The sequence below is a fragment of the Equus quagga genome, unplaced genomic scaffold (genome assembly GCF_021613505.1).
Source record: "Equus quagga isolate Etosha38 unplaced genomic scaffold, UCLA_HA_Equagga_1.0 268.1_RagTag, whole genome shotgun sequence".
NCBI classification, from domain to species: Eukaryota; Metazoa; Chordata; class Mammalia; order Perissodactyla; family Equidae; genus Equus; species Equus quagga.
Genome location: NW_025799869.1, coordinates 22,357 through 41,872, shown reverse-complemented (window position 1 = coordinate 41,872; position 19,516 = coordinate 22,357). Strand labels below are relative to the sequence as shown.

The 19,516-nt window shown below is 39.1% G+C and overlaps 1 protein-coding gene across 1 annotated transcript in view; it reads left to right on the top strand.

Annotated features, from left to right (window-relative positions):
• The window catches only part of LOC124233858 (serine/threonine-protein kinase MRCK alpha-like), a 59,166-nt gene extending 39,896 nt beyond the window's left edge, over nt 1-19,270 (top strand). The window contains exons 7-16 of the mRNA XM_046651114.1: nt 409-514; nt 1,918-2,021; nt 2,706-2,845; nt 4,812-4,893; nt 6,504-6,720; nt 7,852-7,914; nt 10,289-10,885; nt 16,172-16,269; nt 17,387-17,471; nt 19,089-19,270. Coding sequence (XP_046507070.1) covers nt 409-514; nt 1,918-2,021; nt 2,706-2,845; nt 4,812-4,893; nt 6,504-6,720; nt 7,852-7,914; nt 10,289-10,885; nt 16,172-16,269; nt 17,387-17,471; nt 19,089-19,270 — 1,674 coding nt within the window. The remainder of the gene's footprint in view (nt 1-408; nt 515-1,917; nt 2,022-2,705; nt 2,846-4,811; nt 4,894-6,503; nt 6,721-7,851; nt 7,915-10,288; nt 10,886-16,171; nt 16,270-17,386; nt 17,472-19,088) is intronic.
• Nucleotides 19,271-19,516: the final 246 nt, after the last annotated feature.

The window sequence follows — 19,516 nt, the reverse complement described above, 5'->3', positions numbered from 1 at the left end:
AAAATATATACATAGGCAATTCTTACTCCATCCGTTGTTGAGAAATCACTTGAAGAATATGTCAATCTAGACAGCATTTTTTCAAAGGTTCAGGATATACATGCACAAAGAAAAGCCAGGCTTTATTTATTTTGTTCCAAATAGTATTAATGAACATTAGATTACCACTTAAATAATTCTTTCTCCTCCTCCTCCTCTTCTTCCTCTTCTTGGTAATTTTAGGGATTTTTTTTCTCAATATTTTCCAATTATGCAGTAATTAAGGTGCAAGAGTGTTAAATGTTGGTGATCAAGAAGGGAGCTACTTTTCTTTGAATATAAAATGATATTTGGGCAGGGTGGGTGGAAGGAATTACCTTTTCAAAGTTATTTAATCTTTGATGCGGATTTGGTCACTTTGTTTTATAGAATAAGACTCACCAGTTTTTCCTCATGTCCTTTACTGCCCCCACCAAGTGTCACCAGTGCACGTCTCTGATGGTGGGTTTGATAAGACAAGGCTGCATCTGTGACGGTAAGCCCCAAAGAAGGGTTAAGAGGAGACAGCCGTAACCTTTATACTTGAAGCACTAATCCCATTCATGAGGGCTCCACCACTACAACCTAATCACCTCCCAAAGGCCCCACCTCCTGACACCATCACATAGGGGGTTAGAGTTCCAACATATGAATCTGGGCGGGACACACGTTCAGTCCGTTTCACTAAGTTATTAAGCAGAAATTTTGTTCTCTTTGAATTGTAGAAGCACGCCAGTAAACTATTCACTTTACTAAAAATCTCTCTGAATCTGTTTTATATCAGAGGTTGGACCCAATGATCATGGGGAAAATTTGGGGGGGCACTTGGTGCTGTGCAACTCCAAACAACCTCGTGTGCTCGTTGCCCATGTGAACATTGAACCCCAGGAGCCATGCTCTGCAGCCTGCAGGCAGGGCCACATTTATTAAGAAAATGTATTTAAATATATTTTGTTCTTTGTAGCACGAAGACCAAATTCTCTAGCTATATGACAGGAAAATGGAATGCTATCCTTGAGTTATAATCGTTTTATTTTACTCACTTAATTTATGATAAATATTGTGTAAAGATAGCAATATATTTTTGGAAATATCAAACCGAGGATCACTGTGCTACACAGACATCTCCTTCCTCATCCTAGGGAACAGACTCTGTACTTGGTTTCCTTAGCAAGTCCTGTCGAGTGCTCACTCGGGGACACACTACTGAGCAGGACAACTTTCCTGCCCTCAGCACTGTGACAGGAAGAGCCACCTTACCCATAAATACGTCCTGGTGCATTAAACAAAATGAGATTTAAAATGGGGAATTAGGTGCTTATAAAATCCTTCTAGGGTTGCAGAGGCAGGCTCTGAGCTGAGGTCCCAGGAACATCTCCTGCCCCCAGCATCACTTGGCCACTGCTGAGTCTGGGACAGCTGTCATCAGTGTCATAAGAAGATGACAAATCAAGAAGCTGCCACCATTGCTGCAGCCCCCAGAACCTGCTACTTCTGCTGGGATCAGGAAAGACCCTGCTGCAGAGTCTGCAGAACCAGGACATCACGTGCAGAGTTAGGAAAGCTCCTACAAAATTCAGAAGCCACCACTGCAGCTGCGAGCTCACACGCCTTCTCTCAGGATTCACGCCAGTAAAACGGATGCTCTGCATCCTGCATCTCTCTCACGTTGGCTCAGCTGTCTCACAGAAAGTCATCTTATTTGTGGAACTTAAATCAGGTCTAAAACTTAGTTGCAAGGGAGTCTGGGAAATGTAGTTTTTAGCATTTCAACCTCTACGGCAGTAGACAGAATTGTAATGGAGGGCAAGGAAGTAAAACCGTTGTGTTCACCACAATCATCATCTCTTTATTTCCTTTAAAAAGCCTGTGGGTTCTCATGTCACACAACCTGTGTAGAAAAAGCTCCAAGAGCTTGTCCAGTGCCTTTTCAGCAGAAGAAAGGCGCCCTCTGTCTAGACTTACAGAAAGGCATGGGAACAGCCTATGAAGGCCACGTCTGGGTAAGTGTCAATATTTTGGATTTAGATAAACTTGTAAGAAGTTTATTCATCACCTCTCATTCTGTGAGCACAATGTTTGTCAAAAATGTATATAATATTTTAGTATATTATACAATATAAATTAGATGCAATTGAAAATTTTTGTTCCATCCTAAGAAGATGGTTTCGGAACAAAATTTAGCTGTCCCCAATAGGATATTTTTAAATGCCCCAAAGTTTTCTACTTAAACCTTATCTTGTGATGAACAAATACTGAAATCCCTACTAATGATGTAACTTTGACGTCCAGGCAGCAATAATAAATTATGAGACTAAAAGTGAAATAATTTTCTTGAGAAATATTTAAAATCTGAGTTGAATTTGAGGCATGGTGTTACAAATTTGAATTTAATGTTACCTAGAGACAAAGTTGTGACTGTTGTTTAAATAAATTGCTAGTGTTCATTGAAATGGTATCAACCTTATTTTCACAACACAAAAATCATTCCATCCTCAAAGGAATTGCCTTGTTTTTAAAATTTCCATTATGTTATATAGTTCGATTTCATATCTTTACCAAGAAAAATGACAGATTTATAACAATTTTAAACAATTTTAACTTTATATGTAATAATTGGGTAGTATTTGATATCTCAGCTTGGATTGTTTTTATTTGCTTTTAAAAAAAAAAAATCAAAACTAAAGATCCCCAAAAAAACAGGAGTGGAAAAAGGATGGCAGAGAGCACTGGCTATAGCTTGTGACTTCAAACTCTTCCTGTATGACGTGGATGAAGAAAAAGACTCAAAACCCAACGTTGTAGTGAGTCAGTCGATCGACATGAGGTAAGCTGTGAAAGGGAGCTATCCAAACGCCAAAAACTCAATTTCCGTCTATGCTTTTTACCACATACAAAAATTAACTCAAAATCGATCATAGAACTAAAGGTAAAGTCTAAAACTATAAAGTACCTAGAAGTAAGCAGAAGAGAAAACCTTTCTGTTCTTGGATAAGGCAAAGATTTCTTAGATACAACACCAAAGCACAGCACATAGAAGAAAAAACTTGATAAATTGGACTTTATAAAAATTTAAATCTTCTGCTCCTTGAAATACACTGTTAAAAGAAGTCATTAGAGGCCAGTCTGATGGTGTAGTGGTTAAGCTCACGTGCTCCACCCTGGGTTCACCGGTTCAGATTCTGGGTGTGAACCAACACACCCCTCAGCGGGCCATGCTGTGGCAGGCTTCTCACATACAAAGTAGAGGAAGATGGGCACGGATATTAGCTCAGGGCCAATCTTTCTCAAAAAAAAAGAAAGAACTGAAGCTGCAGAGTGAGGGCAAATAAAATATCTGACAAAGGATTTATATCCAAAATGTATAAAGAATTCTTAAAACTCAATAATAAGAAAATAAACAGGGGCTGGCCCCGTGGCCAAGTGGTTAAGTTGTTGCATGCTGCTGCCGCTGCCCTGAGCTTCGCCATTCTAATCCTGGGCGTGGACATGGCACTGCTCGTCAAGCTACGCTGAGGCAGCGTCCCACATGCCACAACTGGAAGGAACCACAACTAAGAACATACAACTATGTACGGGGGAGCTTTGGAGAGGAAAAGGAAAACAAGTAAACTCTTTAAAAAGGAAAAGGAACAGCTCAATTTTTTAATAAAGGGTAAAGGTTTTGAAAAGATACTTCAACAACGAAAATACACATATGACAAATAAGCACATGAACAGATGCTCAACATTATTAATTATTAGGGAAATTCAAATAAAACCACCCTGAGATACCACCACACATCTGTAAGAAAGGCTAAAACTAAAAAGGCTGACCACTTCAAGAGTTGGGAGGATGTGGAGAGCTCTCATACACTACTTTGTAAATCATATCCACTTCGGAAAAGAGTTTGGCAGTTTCTTAAAAATTTAAACACACACCTACTATATGATCTAAGTCATTCTACTCCTAGGTACTCCCCCAAGAGAAATCATATGTCCATAAAAGACATACATGAATATTCATAGCAGCCTTATTTAAAATAGCCCCAAACTTGAAACAACCCAAATATCCATTAATGGGTGAATGGATACACTGTGGCATACCCATACAATGGAATATTACTCATCAATAAAAAGAAGTGAAGTATTCATCCATGTGACAACATGAGTGAATCTCAAAATAATTATGCCAAGAAAAAGAAGCCAGACGAAAAGAATACATATTGTATGTTTCCATTTATATAAATGCTAGAAAATGAAAACCAATCTAGAGTGACAGGACGCAGATCATTGGTTGCTCTTGGGGAGCGGGGAGGAGAAGGTTGGGGAGGGATGGGTGACAAAGCAGGCCCAGGGAATTTGGGGGGATGACTGCCACGCTCATTATCTCTACTGTGGTGATGGTTTCACAAGTGTATACATAAATCAAAACTTAGCAGACTGCCTGCATTAAATATGTGCAATTTATTACATGGCAAGTATACCTGAGTGACATTTAAAAAATATATCAGATGGGCCAATTTGAGGGCACCTGGGCCTTATTCTAGGGGCCGAGGCTGTGGAGTCAGACAGGTGTTCCGATTCCAGATCCATGTGGACTCTCTGAGGCAGGGACAGCCCAGAGCTAACTGGGGTTTTCTGACAATATGCTGCTGGCCAGTTTCTGCTGGTGCATTACTGTGCTCACTATCGGTTATTACAGAAAATAGTGTTACAAATCAATGAAATTAACATGGAGACTTCTGTTTCTGTGTTGTTTTACTCAGTTTTAGGCGATTCTACTCACATTCAGTATCTTGCTTTTCCTACAGGGACAGAGCATTTTCTGTCAGTCCTGTCTGGTCCTCTGATTTTATTCCGGGAAAGAAAAAGGAAATGCTCCGTATGTTTAAAGTGAGCGTGCATGCTGCCCTTGGATCCTTTGGTTGTGTTGTGTTTCATCCCTGTCTTGCGTGTCCTCATGGGTCAAGGCTCCTTGGGCTGCTGAAGGTCACAGAAGGTTGGGATTTCAGAAGCGATCAGGATCATTTCCCCTCCCTCCCACTTGCCACAATACAGCTATCCCCCTATTCTTATTCAAAAATATTATAAATAGCTTTTTGCATCCTACAGTTAAACCTAAGACTTAAAATGCAATTATTCCTGAGGGTGTCCATTCATTCTACACTGAGGCAACAGGACAGATGTCAGATTCATGGCTGAACACAGGAGAAGCTTACAAAGCAGAATGGTATTGGGGGGGAGGAAAGAAGAGAGAACAAACGGTGACAGAGAAAGAGGGATGACGTACTTCAAGGTGAGACCTACACGTCTGACGAGTCATCATGGACCTGCAGTAGGGTGAATGTGCAGCTTCTAAAACTAGAGGCACTTTGGAAAATTAGCAAGATTTTGAAGTTATAATTCAAATTCAAACCAAGAGTACCACATGGAAAAATTGGAAAAGTGTGTAGTTTTGCAATCTCTTAAAAAATAGACACTTTGCTCTTTAAAATTCATGTAAAAAATTAAAGCAATTCTGGAATGGGTTAAATAAAGTGACAGAGAAAGCAAAGGACTGCTGTCCCTTTGTGACCCATGTGGTTACAATCAACCTATGAATCTTGTATTTAACAAAGGCCAGACAGAAGTATTCTTAGTTCCTTAGCCCAAGGATATAAATCTGTTTACCCTCTACCGAACCACCAAGAAACCTACAACGACCTAGCCATTTAGAACTGAATTTCAGAATGGGAATTTATTATGTCATGCTGCTTAACTGATAATATATAAATTTAGATTTCTGCCAGCCTAATTATATATTTTTAAATTTAAATTTGATTTGCCATTTACTAGTAATGATATAAGTTTTGGCAGGCAGCAGTCAGGAAAGCATAAGTATTTCTGAATATTTCTATTCTAACAACAACAAAAACCCTCTGACATTGCATCAGTCACAACTGACTACGATGATTGTAATTGCAAGACACATTGCCGTTTCAGAGACATCAAAAGGTGCAAATCTTTTTTTTTTAATCACTTTCTTCAATTGAGAAGAAGAAATTGAGAGGCTCAGAGTGGGAGTTCTGGCGCCAGACTGCCTGCGTCCTGCCCTGCTGTACCCCCCATCTCCTCACCTGTCAAATGGAGAGAATGGTAGTATCTACCTTCTTAGGTTTCTGTGAGGATTAAATCAATTAACACATGTAAATTTCTTAGAGAAGTTCCCGATACAGAGTCAGCACTCAATAAATGGTAACCATTTTCATTTGACGAAGTACAATATATTGTTTAGTCAGAGCAAGCCAGTATCAGTACAGAAGTGGATCAATACAGAAGTGATTCGGGCGTGTTGCTTTTGGCCTGGGTTCTAAGGCTCATGTCATTTACCCTACTAACCAAGAAGAGGGTAATAATATTACAAGTGTCATTTGCCAATGGTGAGTTTAATGGAAAATGCTAACAGGCTGGCATATAGAGTGTCCGCTTTCTTGTAACCTAAGATATTCCTTAACTTGTTCTAGGTCACAGCTTCCCAGCTCTCAGCACCTAGTAATAGATATTCAATTCCAATATTAGCGGATAGCGAGAATGAGAGGAGTGAGTGGGTGCGAGTGCTGAGCGAATTGCACGAGATACTGAGGAAACGTCATTCCGGGGACCGCTCTGTCTACATTCTGAAAGAGGCTTGTGATAGCAGTCTACCCCTGATCAAAACCACCCAGACAGCGACAATCATAGGTACGGACTTACAGCATTCACCCCACTAGGTCCGTACCCCTCCCCACAGCCCTGGAATTGGAATCTGATACCTTCACTTTATTCACAACTCATTTGTCAGCAAAACCTGACTGAATGAGACTACTGGGGGGTCCTTCCCACCCGCCACCCCCGGTATAACTACTCGCAGGATTCTCTGCAAAAATATTAGTAGATTTGATTACGTGATGGTTCCCCAGGCCCCGCATATTAGGGTGTTTCTTTAATACACAGTAATACCTTTATCAAGACCGAAAAATTCGGAGTTCCCAAATACATTCGGCCCCAAGGGTGTCACATAGGGATGTGGCCCTTGTAGTCAGCGTAGACTACCTCCCTGACGGTAGAGTCTGTTCTTTAAATATGCAGTCCCAATGCCTAATACTTAATAAATAAATAAATAATAAGTGAATCAATGAATGAATTGCTAGGATCAATATTCCAACTTTTGTCACTAAACAAGAATATTTGTTTCCCACAGTTCATTTCTTCTGTATTAGGTGGTGGTGACAATAAGAGCCACTTAGCTGTTTACTGCTGTGTAACACGGAGCTATTTACCAAACTTCTTTGAGCACACCTGTGCTCATGAGTTAAATGCAGATAATTCCTGTTTTTAGTTATGGAGAGGATTAAGTGAACCAATTTATGTAAAGTTTTGTGCTTTGTACTCAAGGCTTTCACTCAATACGTGCTATCTTTGCACTTTGAGTCTTAGTTCTTGCTAAAACTATACATCACAAAGCCAAGATCCCTGACAAATTAAGTTATAAAATTTCTTCATTCATGAAACAACCATTGATAGTAAATTTTAAGGTATATCATTACTTGAATATTATATTTTCTTCAAGTATTTATAACGATTCTTTTATAATGATTGTTCTATTGAGAAAAGTCATATTTTGTTTTGCTTACTTCTATAATCTGAAAGAATAATAATGCAAATTAATTACTCTTATTATGTTTCTTTTCATTTTTATATATGCTAAATATGTATTTAATTTGACTTTTAAACTTTTTCAATATTGATAAATTTGTCCAGTTAATCCTGTTAGCTTTACTTAATGTTTGCCAAACACAATCCTTGACATTTTTATTTATGTGTCAAATGTAGATCACAAAAGAATCGCTCTGGGAAATGAAGAAGGGTTGTTCATTGTGCACGTTACCATAGATGGTAAGGAGAGTATTTTCTGTTCTGGAATAGCTTTAAATTCTAATGATGGTAATATCAGATTTGTTCTCTTTTTTTTCTGCAAAAGAAATCTTGCACATCTGATTTGATGTGTTTTCAAGTCAAATGATGACTTTTCTAATTTCCAGAGATCCATAATCCCCTGGAGTCTAAGTCTCTTCACAGGTGATTTTATCTAGTAAGTCCACTGTAAGGACTCAGTTTATCATCTTCACGTTGGGGCATGAAAGAAAACACAGTTCTGCTTGGTTCCCTTCTCCCCGACTATTACATTGGCACCACCATGAGTACCAACATAAAATTGGATATTTCCCAGATAAGACTGCAGAGTTCTTTGTCTTTGCTTCCATGGTTTTTGAGGGAGAAATGGGGACTAGATGAAATGAAGAGGAGCCATTCTAATACAGCTGTCCTCTTGAACCCTAATGATAGATGAGACAAAGGAGACCCGTGCATCTGAAGGACAGTAGCCACGTTCTCCATCGAAGGCCTCCCCTGCTATGTGTGTGACTCAGTCCTGGTGAGGAGGCCCATGAAGGAGCCACCAAGTGTCCATTACGAGGGCAGGGACTTGGTTGGTCTCTTTTTGTTTGGTGCAGTATCTCACACACTTAGAACAGTGCCTGGCACATAATAGTCACTCAACAAATGTTTGTGTAATAAGGGAATCAATTTAGTGCCAGAAAAAAACAGGACATTTTTTTCCCTTAAAGTAGTAGTATGTTTGCATTTGTCAGACACTGAGAGGTGTTTGCCTCACTGCCTAGAATCTCAAGGCTAAGTTTAGTGTTTTATTACGCTAATTTTGTTATTAAGGTAATTAAATCATCTCTCGAATAATTACCGTTTTTTACCTGTATGATTTTTGATATCTTATCCTTCTCTTTTTATCCTTTTTTATTCTTCTCAAACCTATCCTGTGTGCTTATGTCTGTGATTTTATTAGAAACTGACAAATTCATTGGTGTAATAATTTGGAGAGAGTTTAAAAATAAGAAAACATTCTTTTGCACAGCAAAGGAAAACATCAAGAAATGAAAAGGCAACTTACTGAATAGGAGAACATATTTGCGAATCATATATCTGATAAGGGGTTAATATCCAAAATATATAAACAACTCATACAACTCAGTAGCAAAAAAAACTCCAATCTGATTAAAAAATGGGAGAAGGATCTGAATAAACATTTTTATAAAGAAGACATACAGATGGCCAACAGGTACATGAAAAGCTGCTCAACAACGCTAATCATCAGGGAAATGCAAACCAAAACCACAATGAGATATTGTGGTTCTTAGAATGGCTATTATCAAAGAAAAGAAATGACAAGTGTTGGTGGAGAAAAGAGAACACTTGTGCACTGTTGGTAGGAATGTAAATTGGTGCAGCCACTATGGAAAACCATATGGAGGTTCCTCAAAAAATTAAAAGAAGAAATTCCAGCAATTCCACTTCATGGTACTTATTGGAAGGAAATGAAGACACTAGCTCGAAAAGATATATGCACCCCCATGTTCCTTGCAGCATTATTTATATAGCCAAGATGTGGAAACAACCTAAGTGTCCACTGATGGATGAATGGATAAAGAAGATATGAGATCTATCTATCTATCTATCTATCTGTCTATACACATACACACACTGGAATATTATTCAGCCATATAAAAGAAGGAAATCTTGCCATTTGCAACAATATGGATGGTCCTTGAGGGTATTATGCTAAATGAAATAAGTCAGAGGGAGGCAAATACCATATACTCTCACTTATATGTGGAATCTTAAAAAACAGAAAAAGAGCTCATAGATACAGAGAACAGATTGGTGGTTGCCAGAGAGGGGGTTGAGGGTTGGGTGAAATGGGTGAAGGGGGTCAAAAGGTACAATCTTCCAGTTATAAAATAAGTAAGTCATGGAGATGTAATGTATAGCACGGAGACTATAGTTAGTAATACTGTATCACATACTTAAAAGTTGCTAAGAGAGTACATCTTAAAAGTTCTCATCACAAGAAAAAGAATTTTGTAACTATGTATGGTGATGATTGTTAATTAGACTTATTGTGGTGATCACTTATACAAATATAGAATCATTATGTTGTACACCTGAAACTAATGTAATGTTATATGTCACTTATGCCTCAATAAAAAATAAAAGTAAATTAGAAAACATTGCTAGTTTGAAGGTAATGCCATTATATTTGTAGAAAAATTACTCAAATTGATGACATTAAAATTTATCAGGTCATTTTTATTGGAACCTTTCTTAATTGCTTTAGGGTAAAATTGGGAGAACGGTTGAAATAAATAGAAATTAGTTTGAATTTGAAAATGACTTACAATTATGTTTATTTGTATAGAAATTATCCGAGTTGGTGACATGAAGCATATTCATCAGATTGAGCTCATCCCTCATGGCCAGATGGTTGCAGTGATCTCAGGGAGACGTCACCATGTGCAACTGTTTCCTATGTCAGCTTTGGATGGACGAAAGACTGATGTTCACAAGCTGGTAGAAACCAAAGGGTGCCAGACCATGACTTCTGGAACAGTGTGCCAAGGAGCCCATACATGCCTCTGTGTAGCTCGGAAAAGCCATGTCTTCTGTTATGAGCTGTTTCAAAGCAAGAAAATTTCTCACAGAAAATTTAAAGAGCTCCAAACGCCAACCAATGTCCAGTGGATGGCCATCTTCGGTGAACAGCTTTGTATAGGATTCCAGTCAGGATTCCTGAGATATCCTTTGAAGAGAGAAGGAATCCCATACAGGATGCTCCACTCACACGACCCTACACTGTCGTTTATTGCACGTCAACCAGTGGATGCTCTCTGTGCAATTGAGATCTCCAGTATTGAATATCTGTTATGTTTTAAGAGCATTGGAATTTACACTGACAGCAGGGGCCTCAGATCCAGGCCAGCTGAACTGATGTGGCCAGCAACTCCAACGTACTGCCGTAAGGCTATCTTACAATTTGTTCCCTTGTCTTTCCGCATCTTTCCTGCCTTTTTATTACAACTCTACATCCTAGGTCGAAATATTGTTAATGACAGCTTTTATTTTTTAAAACAATATCACTGAAGATTTTTCTTGTCTGTCTTTTTAAGTAGAATAGCCCTAATGAAGTTATATCTAAGTAATACCTTTGAAATAACTTAGCCTGTAATTTTTACTATATTCATAGGACAATTTACCATGAATATATTCTTAATCCCAGTTGTTGCTTTTTATCAGCTCCTAAATATGTACCTTCAGGGTCACTGGAAATACATTACACATAAGCATTAACAGACCATAAGAAATAGTTACTAAGTACATTATTTTTTGCTTTTAAGGTTTAGCTTATGTAAAGTATACACATAATGTCCCTAAATTATTTTAGCCTAGTTCATATTTTATTGATGCAGGCCATCATTTTATAAATTAAATATAGCCCTTTTTATTCGCTTAGAGAATAGTAATTGAGTACTTAATACAAGCAACTTACTAGGCAAAGGGTTAAGGGCACAATATTAAACACGGTAAGATGGACATAGTCTGCATCCTCATGAAGATTACAGTCATGAGACGAGAGTGATAATTAAGCAAGTGCTGTGATGGGGAAGTGCAGGATTCTACGGGAGAACCCAGGATGGATACTTAATCTAACCTGGGGGGGTGGGGGGAAGGCCGGCTAAAAATATGAAAGTGTTTTTTTCTTTCAGCACTTTAAAAATGTCATTCTGTTGTCTTCTGACTTCATTTCTTCTGATGAGAAATCAACCATTTTTATTGCCGTTCTCTGGTCTTTTCATTTTGGCTGCTTTTAAGATTTTCTGTCTTTGGTTTTCAGCAATTTGACTATGACGTGCTTAGATGTGCTTTTCTTTGTATATATTTTGCTTGGGGTTTTCAGAACTTTTTGGATCTGAAGATTTATATCTTTCATAAATTTTAGAAAAATTTTTAGGCATTATCTTTTCAAAAGTTTTTCTAACCTATTTTGTTTCCTCTCAGGATCCAATTACATGTATACTAGGCTCCTTGGTATTGTTCCACAGGTCATGGAGGCTCTGTTTTGTTTTGATTTTTTAATCTTTTTTTCTTTCTGTGCTCCAGTTTGGATAATTTTTGACTCCATTTTCATTTTCACTGATCTTTTTTCCCTACTTTATCCAGAAATTGTTAAGCATTTCAGGTATTATATTTTTCTTTCTATAATTTCAATTATTTTTTTGAAATTTCCACTTATTCACTGAAATTCCCCTATCTGCTGATTTGTTTATATTTTTCACAATTTATCATAATTATTTAAAATTATTCCAACATTGGGCTCATCTGTGGGTCTGCTTCTGTTGACTATTTTTTTTCTGGAATAAGGATCTTATTTTCCTGCTTTTTCATGTCTTATTATTTTTTATCCTCTGCTCGACATTATGAATGCTATGACAGAGATGCTGGATTATATCATATCTTACTCTACAGAGTGTTGTGTGCTTTGTTCTGGGAGGTAATTAATCTAGTGATGGATTATCAGAGTTTTGCTGAGGCTTGGATTCAGATTTTGCTAGGGTGTGCCTATTTTTGCTTTTGTTTTAGCACTTATTCCTAAAGAATGGCCTTTCTGGAGTCTCAACAGGCTCTGTCTGAGCCAGACATCTAACATCTTTCCAGCACCATCCTGCCTATGAAATTTCTGTCCATCTTTCAGTGCCCTGAGCAGGTCTCGTGGAGTCTTGCTCTGTCCGTGTTCACCTTTGGACTTGGCCAGGGACCTTGGAAGAACTGCCACGCAGATTTCTGGGGCATCTTTTTATGGCCCTTTATTCTTGGTACTCTGCCTTTGAAATTCCGGATACATTAGAATCTGTTTCCTCTGCCTGGCAAAACTTCTACTGTCCACTTGGGCTCCATTTTCCTGCACAGCAATTTGGAAATTGCCCTTAGGCAAAAAGCTAGGGGAACGTGGAACCCATCTCCTGTCTCTCCCTTCTTTTATGGATGGCAGTCCTGTGCTATTTGTATCCAATACCTGAAAACAGTTACTTCATATATTTTGTCCAGTTTTATAGTTATTAACGGTGGGAGGGTAAGTCAAATACCAGCTACTCTGTCATAACTGGAACAGGCCATCCATGCCGGATTTTAGGAGGAGCTATAATAATTTGAGACTGTTTCAGGCATAGAGTTCAAGATGAGAGTTCAAGAGATGGGGCTGGAGGGGTTCTCATGAGCTGGATCACAGGTTTTATGCAAAGATTGACATAGTTTGATTTGCATTTCAGAGAAATCTCTAGGCTCCAATGGTGAGATTAAAGATAGTGTGAGGTGAGACTGGAGGTCAAGAAACCAATTATGAGGGGCTGGCCCCGTGGCCGAGTGGTTAAGTTCGCGCGCTCCGCTGCAGGCGGCCCAGTGTTTCGTTGGTTCGAATCCTGGGCGCGGACATGGCACTGCTCATCAAACCACGCTGAGGCAGCGTCCCACATGCCACAACTAGAAGGACCCACAACAAATAATATACAACTATGTACTGGGGGGCTTTGGGGAGAAAAAGGAAAAAAAATAAAATCTTTAAAAAAAAAAAGAAACCAATTATGAGGTTGTTGTAGAAACTGTGGATTAAAATTATGATGATAGAGGCAGTTTGGATGGAGAGGAGAGGATCCGAGGGATACTGAGGTGATATAATTGACAAAACTTCACACTTGATTGAAAGTGGAAACTGAGAGGCAAGAGAATCAGAAATGACTCTCAAATTTCCTACTTGAGCAAATGAGTGGATGCCACTGATATTTACTGAGATAATAAAACACGAGATGGGGCAGACTCAGATGGGCAGGGGAGGAAGGGTTATGATAATCTAACTTTTTTCTTCTCTTTTTGGTTTTTTGAGGAAGATTAGCCCTGAGCTAACTACTGCCAATCCTCCTCTTTTATTCTGAGGAAGACTGGCCCTGAGCTAACATCCATGCCCATCTTCCTCTACTTTATTCGTGGAACACCTACCACAGCATGGCTTGCCAAGGGGTGCCATGTCCGCGCCCGGGATCCAAACTGGCAAACCCCAGGCTGCTGAGAAGTGGAATGTGTGAATTTAACCGCTGCGCCACTGGGCCGGCCCCATAACTTTTTTCTTTTTTGTTGCATCGTTGAAGTATTTTAAATCAAATCCCAGACATTATTGTCATTCCACCTCTACACGATTTAGCTTGCACCTTGAAAAATATGGACATTTTTTTCACAAAACCACATTGCTATCACCACCCATGATGCTATTATCATCAAATCACCAATGATTTTTTTTTTTTTTTTTTTTTTTTTGCTGATGAAGATTCACCTTGAGCTAACATCTGTGCCAATTTTCCTCTATGTTGTATGTGGGTTGCTGCCACAGCATGGCCAGCTGCTGACAAGTGGTGTAGGTCCACACCTGGGAATCAAACCCGGGCTGCCATAGGGGAGAATGCTGAACTTAACCACTAGGCCCCAGGGCTGGCCCCCTCAATGATTCTTATCATCCAACATACAGTCCATATTCAAATATCTCTGATTATCACAAAGATGTCTCTTTTCATAGTAGTATTTCTTGGAATCAGAATCCAAAGAAGGTCCAAAGAACAACATGCAAATAACACATTGCACGTTGTTATTCTCTCTTAAATATCTTCTAATCTTGAGTGGTCTTCCACACCATTGATTTGTTATCCTGTAGGATGTTCCACAATCTGGATCTGTTTCCTCATGCTTTCTAACTTCTTCCTCTACACCCTGAATTTCCTATGGCTGAAAAGGCACTCTAAAGGCTTTTAGTAAGAATCCTTCATAAATAGTGCTCTGTATGTCATACTGAAGCAGATCAGGGCCCATGACGTCTGGTCATCCCACTTGTGCTAAAATCGATGACTAGTTTCTGGTGTTGTCAGCTTGATTTCTTGGACATGCTGAGTTTATACTGCCAGTGGGAGAGTAAAGAGAATGAGAAGAGAAGCGGGCATAGATCAGAGAACCAAGAAATGCAATTATTAGAGGGATGGTCACAGAGGAAACTGAGAAGGAGAATTCCAGGAGGTAAGTTCCCTGAACGGTCAAATGAGACAAAGATTGAAACGTGCCGGTTGGTTTTAGCAACAACTGATGGTTGATGACTTGTAGTGAGAGCAGTTTTAGTAGAGGGTTTACGGCACAAGGGAGATTGGCATGGACTGAGGTGTGAGTAGGCCTGATAGTGGAGGACACGGACGGCAGATAACACTTGCAAGGGTTTGGCTATAAGAAAAAGCAAAGAGATGGCACAACAGGAGCATGGGAAGAGTTGTTGTTTATACTGAGGCTGTTCTAATGGCGAGACATATTCATGTTGAGAGGTGAATATTTAGGATCCATAAGAGTTTACTATTAACAAAGTAGAAAGTTCCAAAAATCTTACTAGCCGGAAGTTTTCAATGCTTTGTTCATTAATTTCACTCTCCACATATACTTTTCTAACCTTATACCATACTCTTGTCGTGAGCTGAACTAGTTTAGGAGCCACAGATTTTGAAATGTTATGACGTTACTTAATAAAGCTGCTGTTAGATGAGAGTGTTAGAAAGCTTTTTGCCAGAATTTTACTATATGTGTTGCACTCTATCATTTGACCCATGTGCATCATTTACTTAGATTGTTTTTGTTTATTTAAACCCTGTCTATTTAAAAAAATACTTTGAGTCAGCTACTATGTGATAATAAGAATATTACAATGGGATTCTTCTAGGTTTCCAATCTGATGTGTTTTTCAAAATGCATTTGGGCCTAGCATGTATAATTAACCATGAATACTCCATTTATATAACATTTTTGAAATGACAATTTTAGAAATGGAGGACAGAGGCTAGGGAAGGAGGGAGAGGCAGGAAGGAGGGGTTGGGATTCTAAAAGGGCACCCTGGGGGATCCTGTAGTGTTGGAACTATTCTGTATCTTGACTGTGGTGGTGGATACATGAACCCATACAGCTGATAAAACTGTACAGACTTTACACACACACACACGAGTGCTAGTAAAACTGGAGAATCTGCCTAAGATGGGTAGGTCAACTCTATCAATGTCAGTATCCTAGTTTTGCAAAATGTTATGTTGGGGGAAAGTGGACAGAGTGTACAAGAGATGTTTCTGTATTATCTCTTACAACTGCGTGTGAATCTATAATTATCTTAACAAAAATTCCAATTAAAAAATGAATCATGAAGCCCACGCTTGCTGTCCTCCTGCCCTCCTTCCAGGTTACAATGCCCCATATCTCTCAGTGTACAGTGAAAATGCAGTGGACATCTTTGACGTGAACTCCACGGAATGGATCCAGACCGTCCCCCTCAAGAAGGTGATTGTACATTGAGATCATGTGACTAATGAATTACTGGCTGAAAATGGAAACAGGAAGGTTCAGTGTGCATTTACTGTACCTGCTAATTTGGAGGCTTAACTAAGAGTAAAAAAAAAAAAAAACACCAAAAGTTGAACTGGTTAATTTTGTTACTACAACAGGAGCTATTTTGTGATATTTAGTTGCATTCTATAAAGTAGGATTGTCATGATATAAATAAATGTACTATTTATTCATATAAATGATATATTTACTTACATCATGCAATATAGATGTTACTTCCCACATTCAGTTTAGTTACTTTTATTTATTACTAATTTTCACTTAACAGTATAATTTTGCATCCAGTGAAGGAAAATTTTACAGGCAAAAAAAGATGAAAAAGTGTATGACCAAAGTTGTCTTTCAGATTCTCAACGAGGATTTCACAGATTCACAGTAAAATAAAAATTTTGTATCTCTACTACAAATAATTTAAAACATAGGTAAAAATCGAAAAGTAAAAAACTGCCATTTTGTTGAGAGAAGACCACTGAAGATTTAAGAATAATTAAATTTGGGGAATAGCATGAACCATCGAAAAGGAGTTTATGTAGGAAAAGGATGAAGGAAGTAGTCACAATTGTCTGCGAGATCTTGCCCTACTTTAAACAATATCAGAGTGGGAAAAGCTTTTGTGAAGACAACTCCACTACAGAAAACAATAAGATACACTTTCCCAGCTTTCAAAATGCGAACCAGTCACATTTACTGTCAGATAAAATGAATTCACAAGCAGAAGAGTCTTCTCAGGATAACCTTTTAGTTACTAATGGTTTTTTTAAAGTTAATTTAAAAATTAAATATATTTCTACTTGTTAGTTATTTCCGATTTTATTAACCTATGATGTTCATGTTTATGAAATTTTATCAATATGCGTTTGTAACACCATCCATTCCCTTTGATTGATGTTTTTCTAGCTGGTTTTTTTTTTTTTTTTGAGACTATTTTATCTTGAAGGGTGAGTTTAAATAGAATATCTGAATAATTAATGCTTTATATATAAGCAAATAGCCTTATAACAATTTTTTTAAGTATTTGTTGAAATGGTAATCTTCTTTTTTATTATTTTAGGTTCGACCCTTGAATAGTGAAGGATCCCTAAATATTTTACATTTGGAGACAATTAGATTAATATATTTCAAAAATAAGATGACAAGTAAGAAAAGACTTCTTCTTCTTAGTAGAACTGTTTCTATGAAACCATGTCTCTAGCTGACTGCCCAAGGTCACAGAGCTAGCCAGTAGAGAGGAGCTGCCCTTGATGTCTGCGTTCTCCACTCACAGTGGCTCGATGCACTCATGGCAAAAAGTAGTTCTCACTCATCCTAGCGTAGCTGCACAGATAACAACATGTCCTTCTGGCACACTCCAGTCATTTTTCAGCAGGACTCATCTAGGCGTGGTCGGACACAAGCAGCTGGAAGCGCTGATCACCATTTCTAATGCTCACTGTGAAAACTCATTCCCTTCCCAGCAGGCTCTGGGCCTGGAAGTGCACCAGGCTGCAGTGGGCCAGCTGAAAGCAGAACGTTAGCCCACCTCGCAGCCTTACTTCAACTTCTCCCACCTATGTTTTCAGACTCTAGCAGATTGGCAGCGTGAGAAAAGCCACATGGACTCATCTCCCTCTTTTTTCTTATTTTGTTTACAGGATGGAATACCTAGTGTAGCTCAGTATTAGTTTGCTAGGGCTGCCATAACACAGGACCACACCTGGAGGCCAGGTGTCCGAGATCAAGGTGTCAGCAGGGTTTGCTCCTTTAGAGCGCTGTGAGCGAGAACCTGTCCCGGGCCTCGCTCCTAGCTTCAGGCGATTTGCCAGCAATCTGCGAGTTCTTTGGCTTGTGGATAAATCACCCCTGATCTCTACCTTCATCTTCACATGGCATTCTCCCTGTGTATGTGTGTGTGTCCAAATTTCCCCTTTTTATAAGGACACAATCATATTGGATTAGAGCCCATCCCAATGACCTCAACTTAGTCACCTGTAAAGATCCTATTTCCAAATAAGGTCACATTTACAGGGTCTGGGGGTTAGGACTTCAGACCCTTTTGGGGGGGGGGGGGGGACACAATTTAACCCATAACAAGCTGTCTCATTTTCTTTTTGAAGTCTAAGACAGTTTTGAGGGTTTCTGGGTGACAGTTCTACTTACTTCTAGATATTAAGAACTAAAACAGAGCGGGCCCTGGGCTCTGAGGAGTCCAAAGAAGAGTTGCCTCCTCCTCCAAGATCAGAAGAGGCAGTGAGGAGAGACTCTTACCCGGTGGAGGGGAGTTGGGCCCACCTCACCCCGCCCCTACGCTCCTCCACCTGCGTACAGTAGTCCTAACCGTTTACAGAAAGACTCGCCCTTCATGCTTCACCCTGCAGCATAACAGAAGACTCTAATGCCCTTAAGCCACAAAAATCTGGTAGGAGAAAACCGGTAGCATAGGAACGAGAGGGCAACTCAAAGAGGACAGACACCAAGGCAATTGGTCTCTCCCTCCGGTGCAATGATGTTGTTTTATAGATACACATCACGATAGATTTATTTTTAACTATTGCTTAAATTGAACATTACATTCTGTTCATCAGTGCTCTGTTTAGATTCTTGATAAATTTGCCGTATTCATCCACTTTTAACTTTTCAAAGTCGGAGCAGTATGGTATTTGTGCAGTTCATTAACGGTTGTGAGATTAATGTGAGAAAATGTGAGATTAACGGATGGGAGGAATTTTGACAGTTTAAAGAACACCATCTTTTTGTTTGTTTTAAAATACATATAGATGGAGATGAACTTGTATTTCCCGAATCAGATGATCGTCAGAAGCAAGCAAGTGTTCCCCCCGCCTCGACAGCAAGCGGCGTTATTCCTTCCGCGTTCCCAAGGGGAAAGGGCTGCCGCCGAAGGCGCTGTGACCCCCGACCTGTCACAGGGGACCGGGAGGACCACTCGAGGACCACGTGATATTTGATGTAATATGGAAGAAAAAGAAATAAATCTCTGAAACTCAGCCAGAGACATCTGGTCACAGTGGTGTTATGTTCATTTCCCTGTGAAACTTTAAAGAGATTTTTATGTAATGAGTATGAATGGAGTGTCGATCCGTTTCCCCGTGAATGTGGCATAACTGAACTTCAGTATATAAACCTCCACATAACACGAATATAGAACAAACACACCATAATGTCTGTCCCCTAATCATTTTGTGAA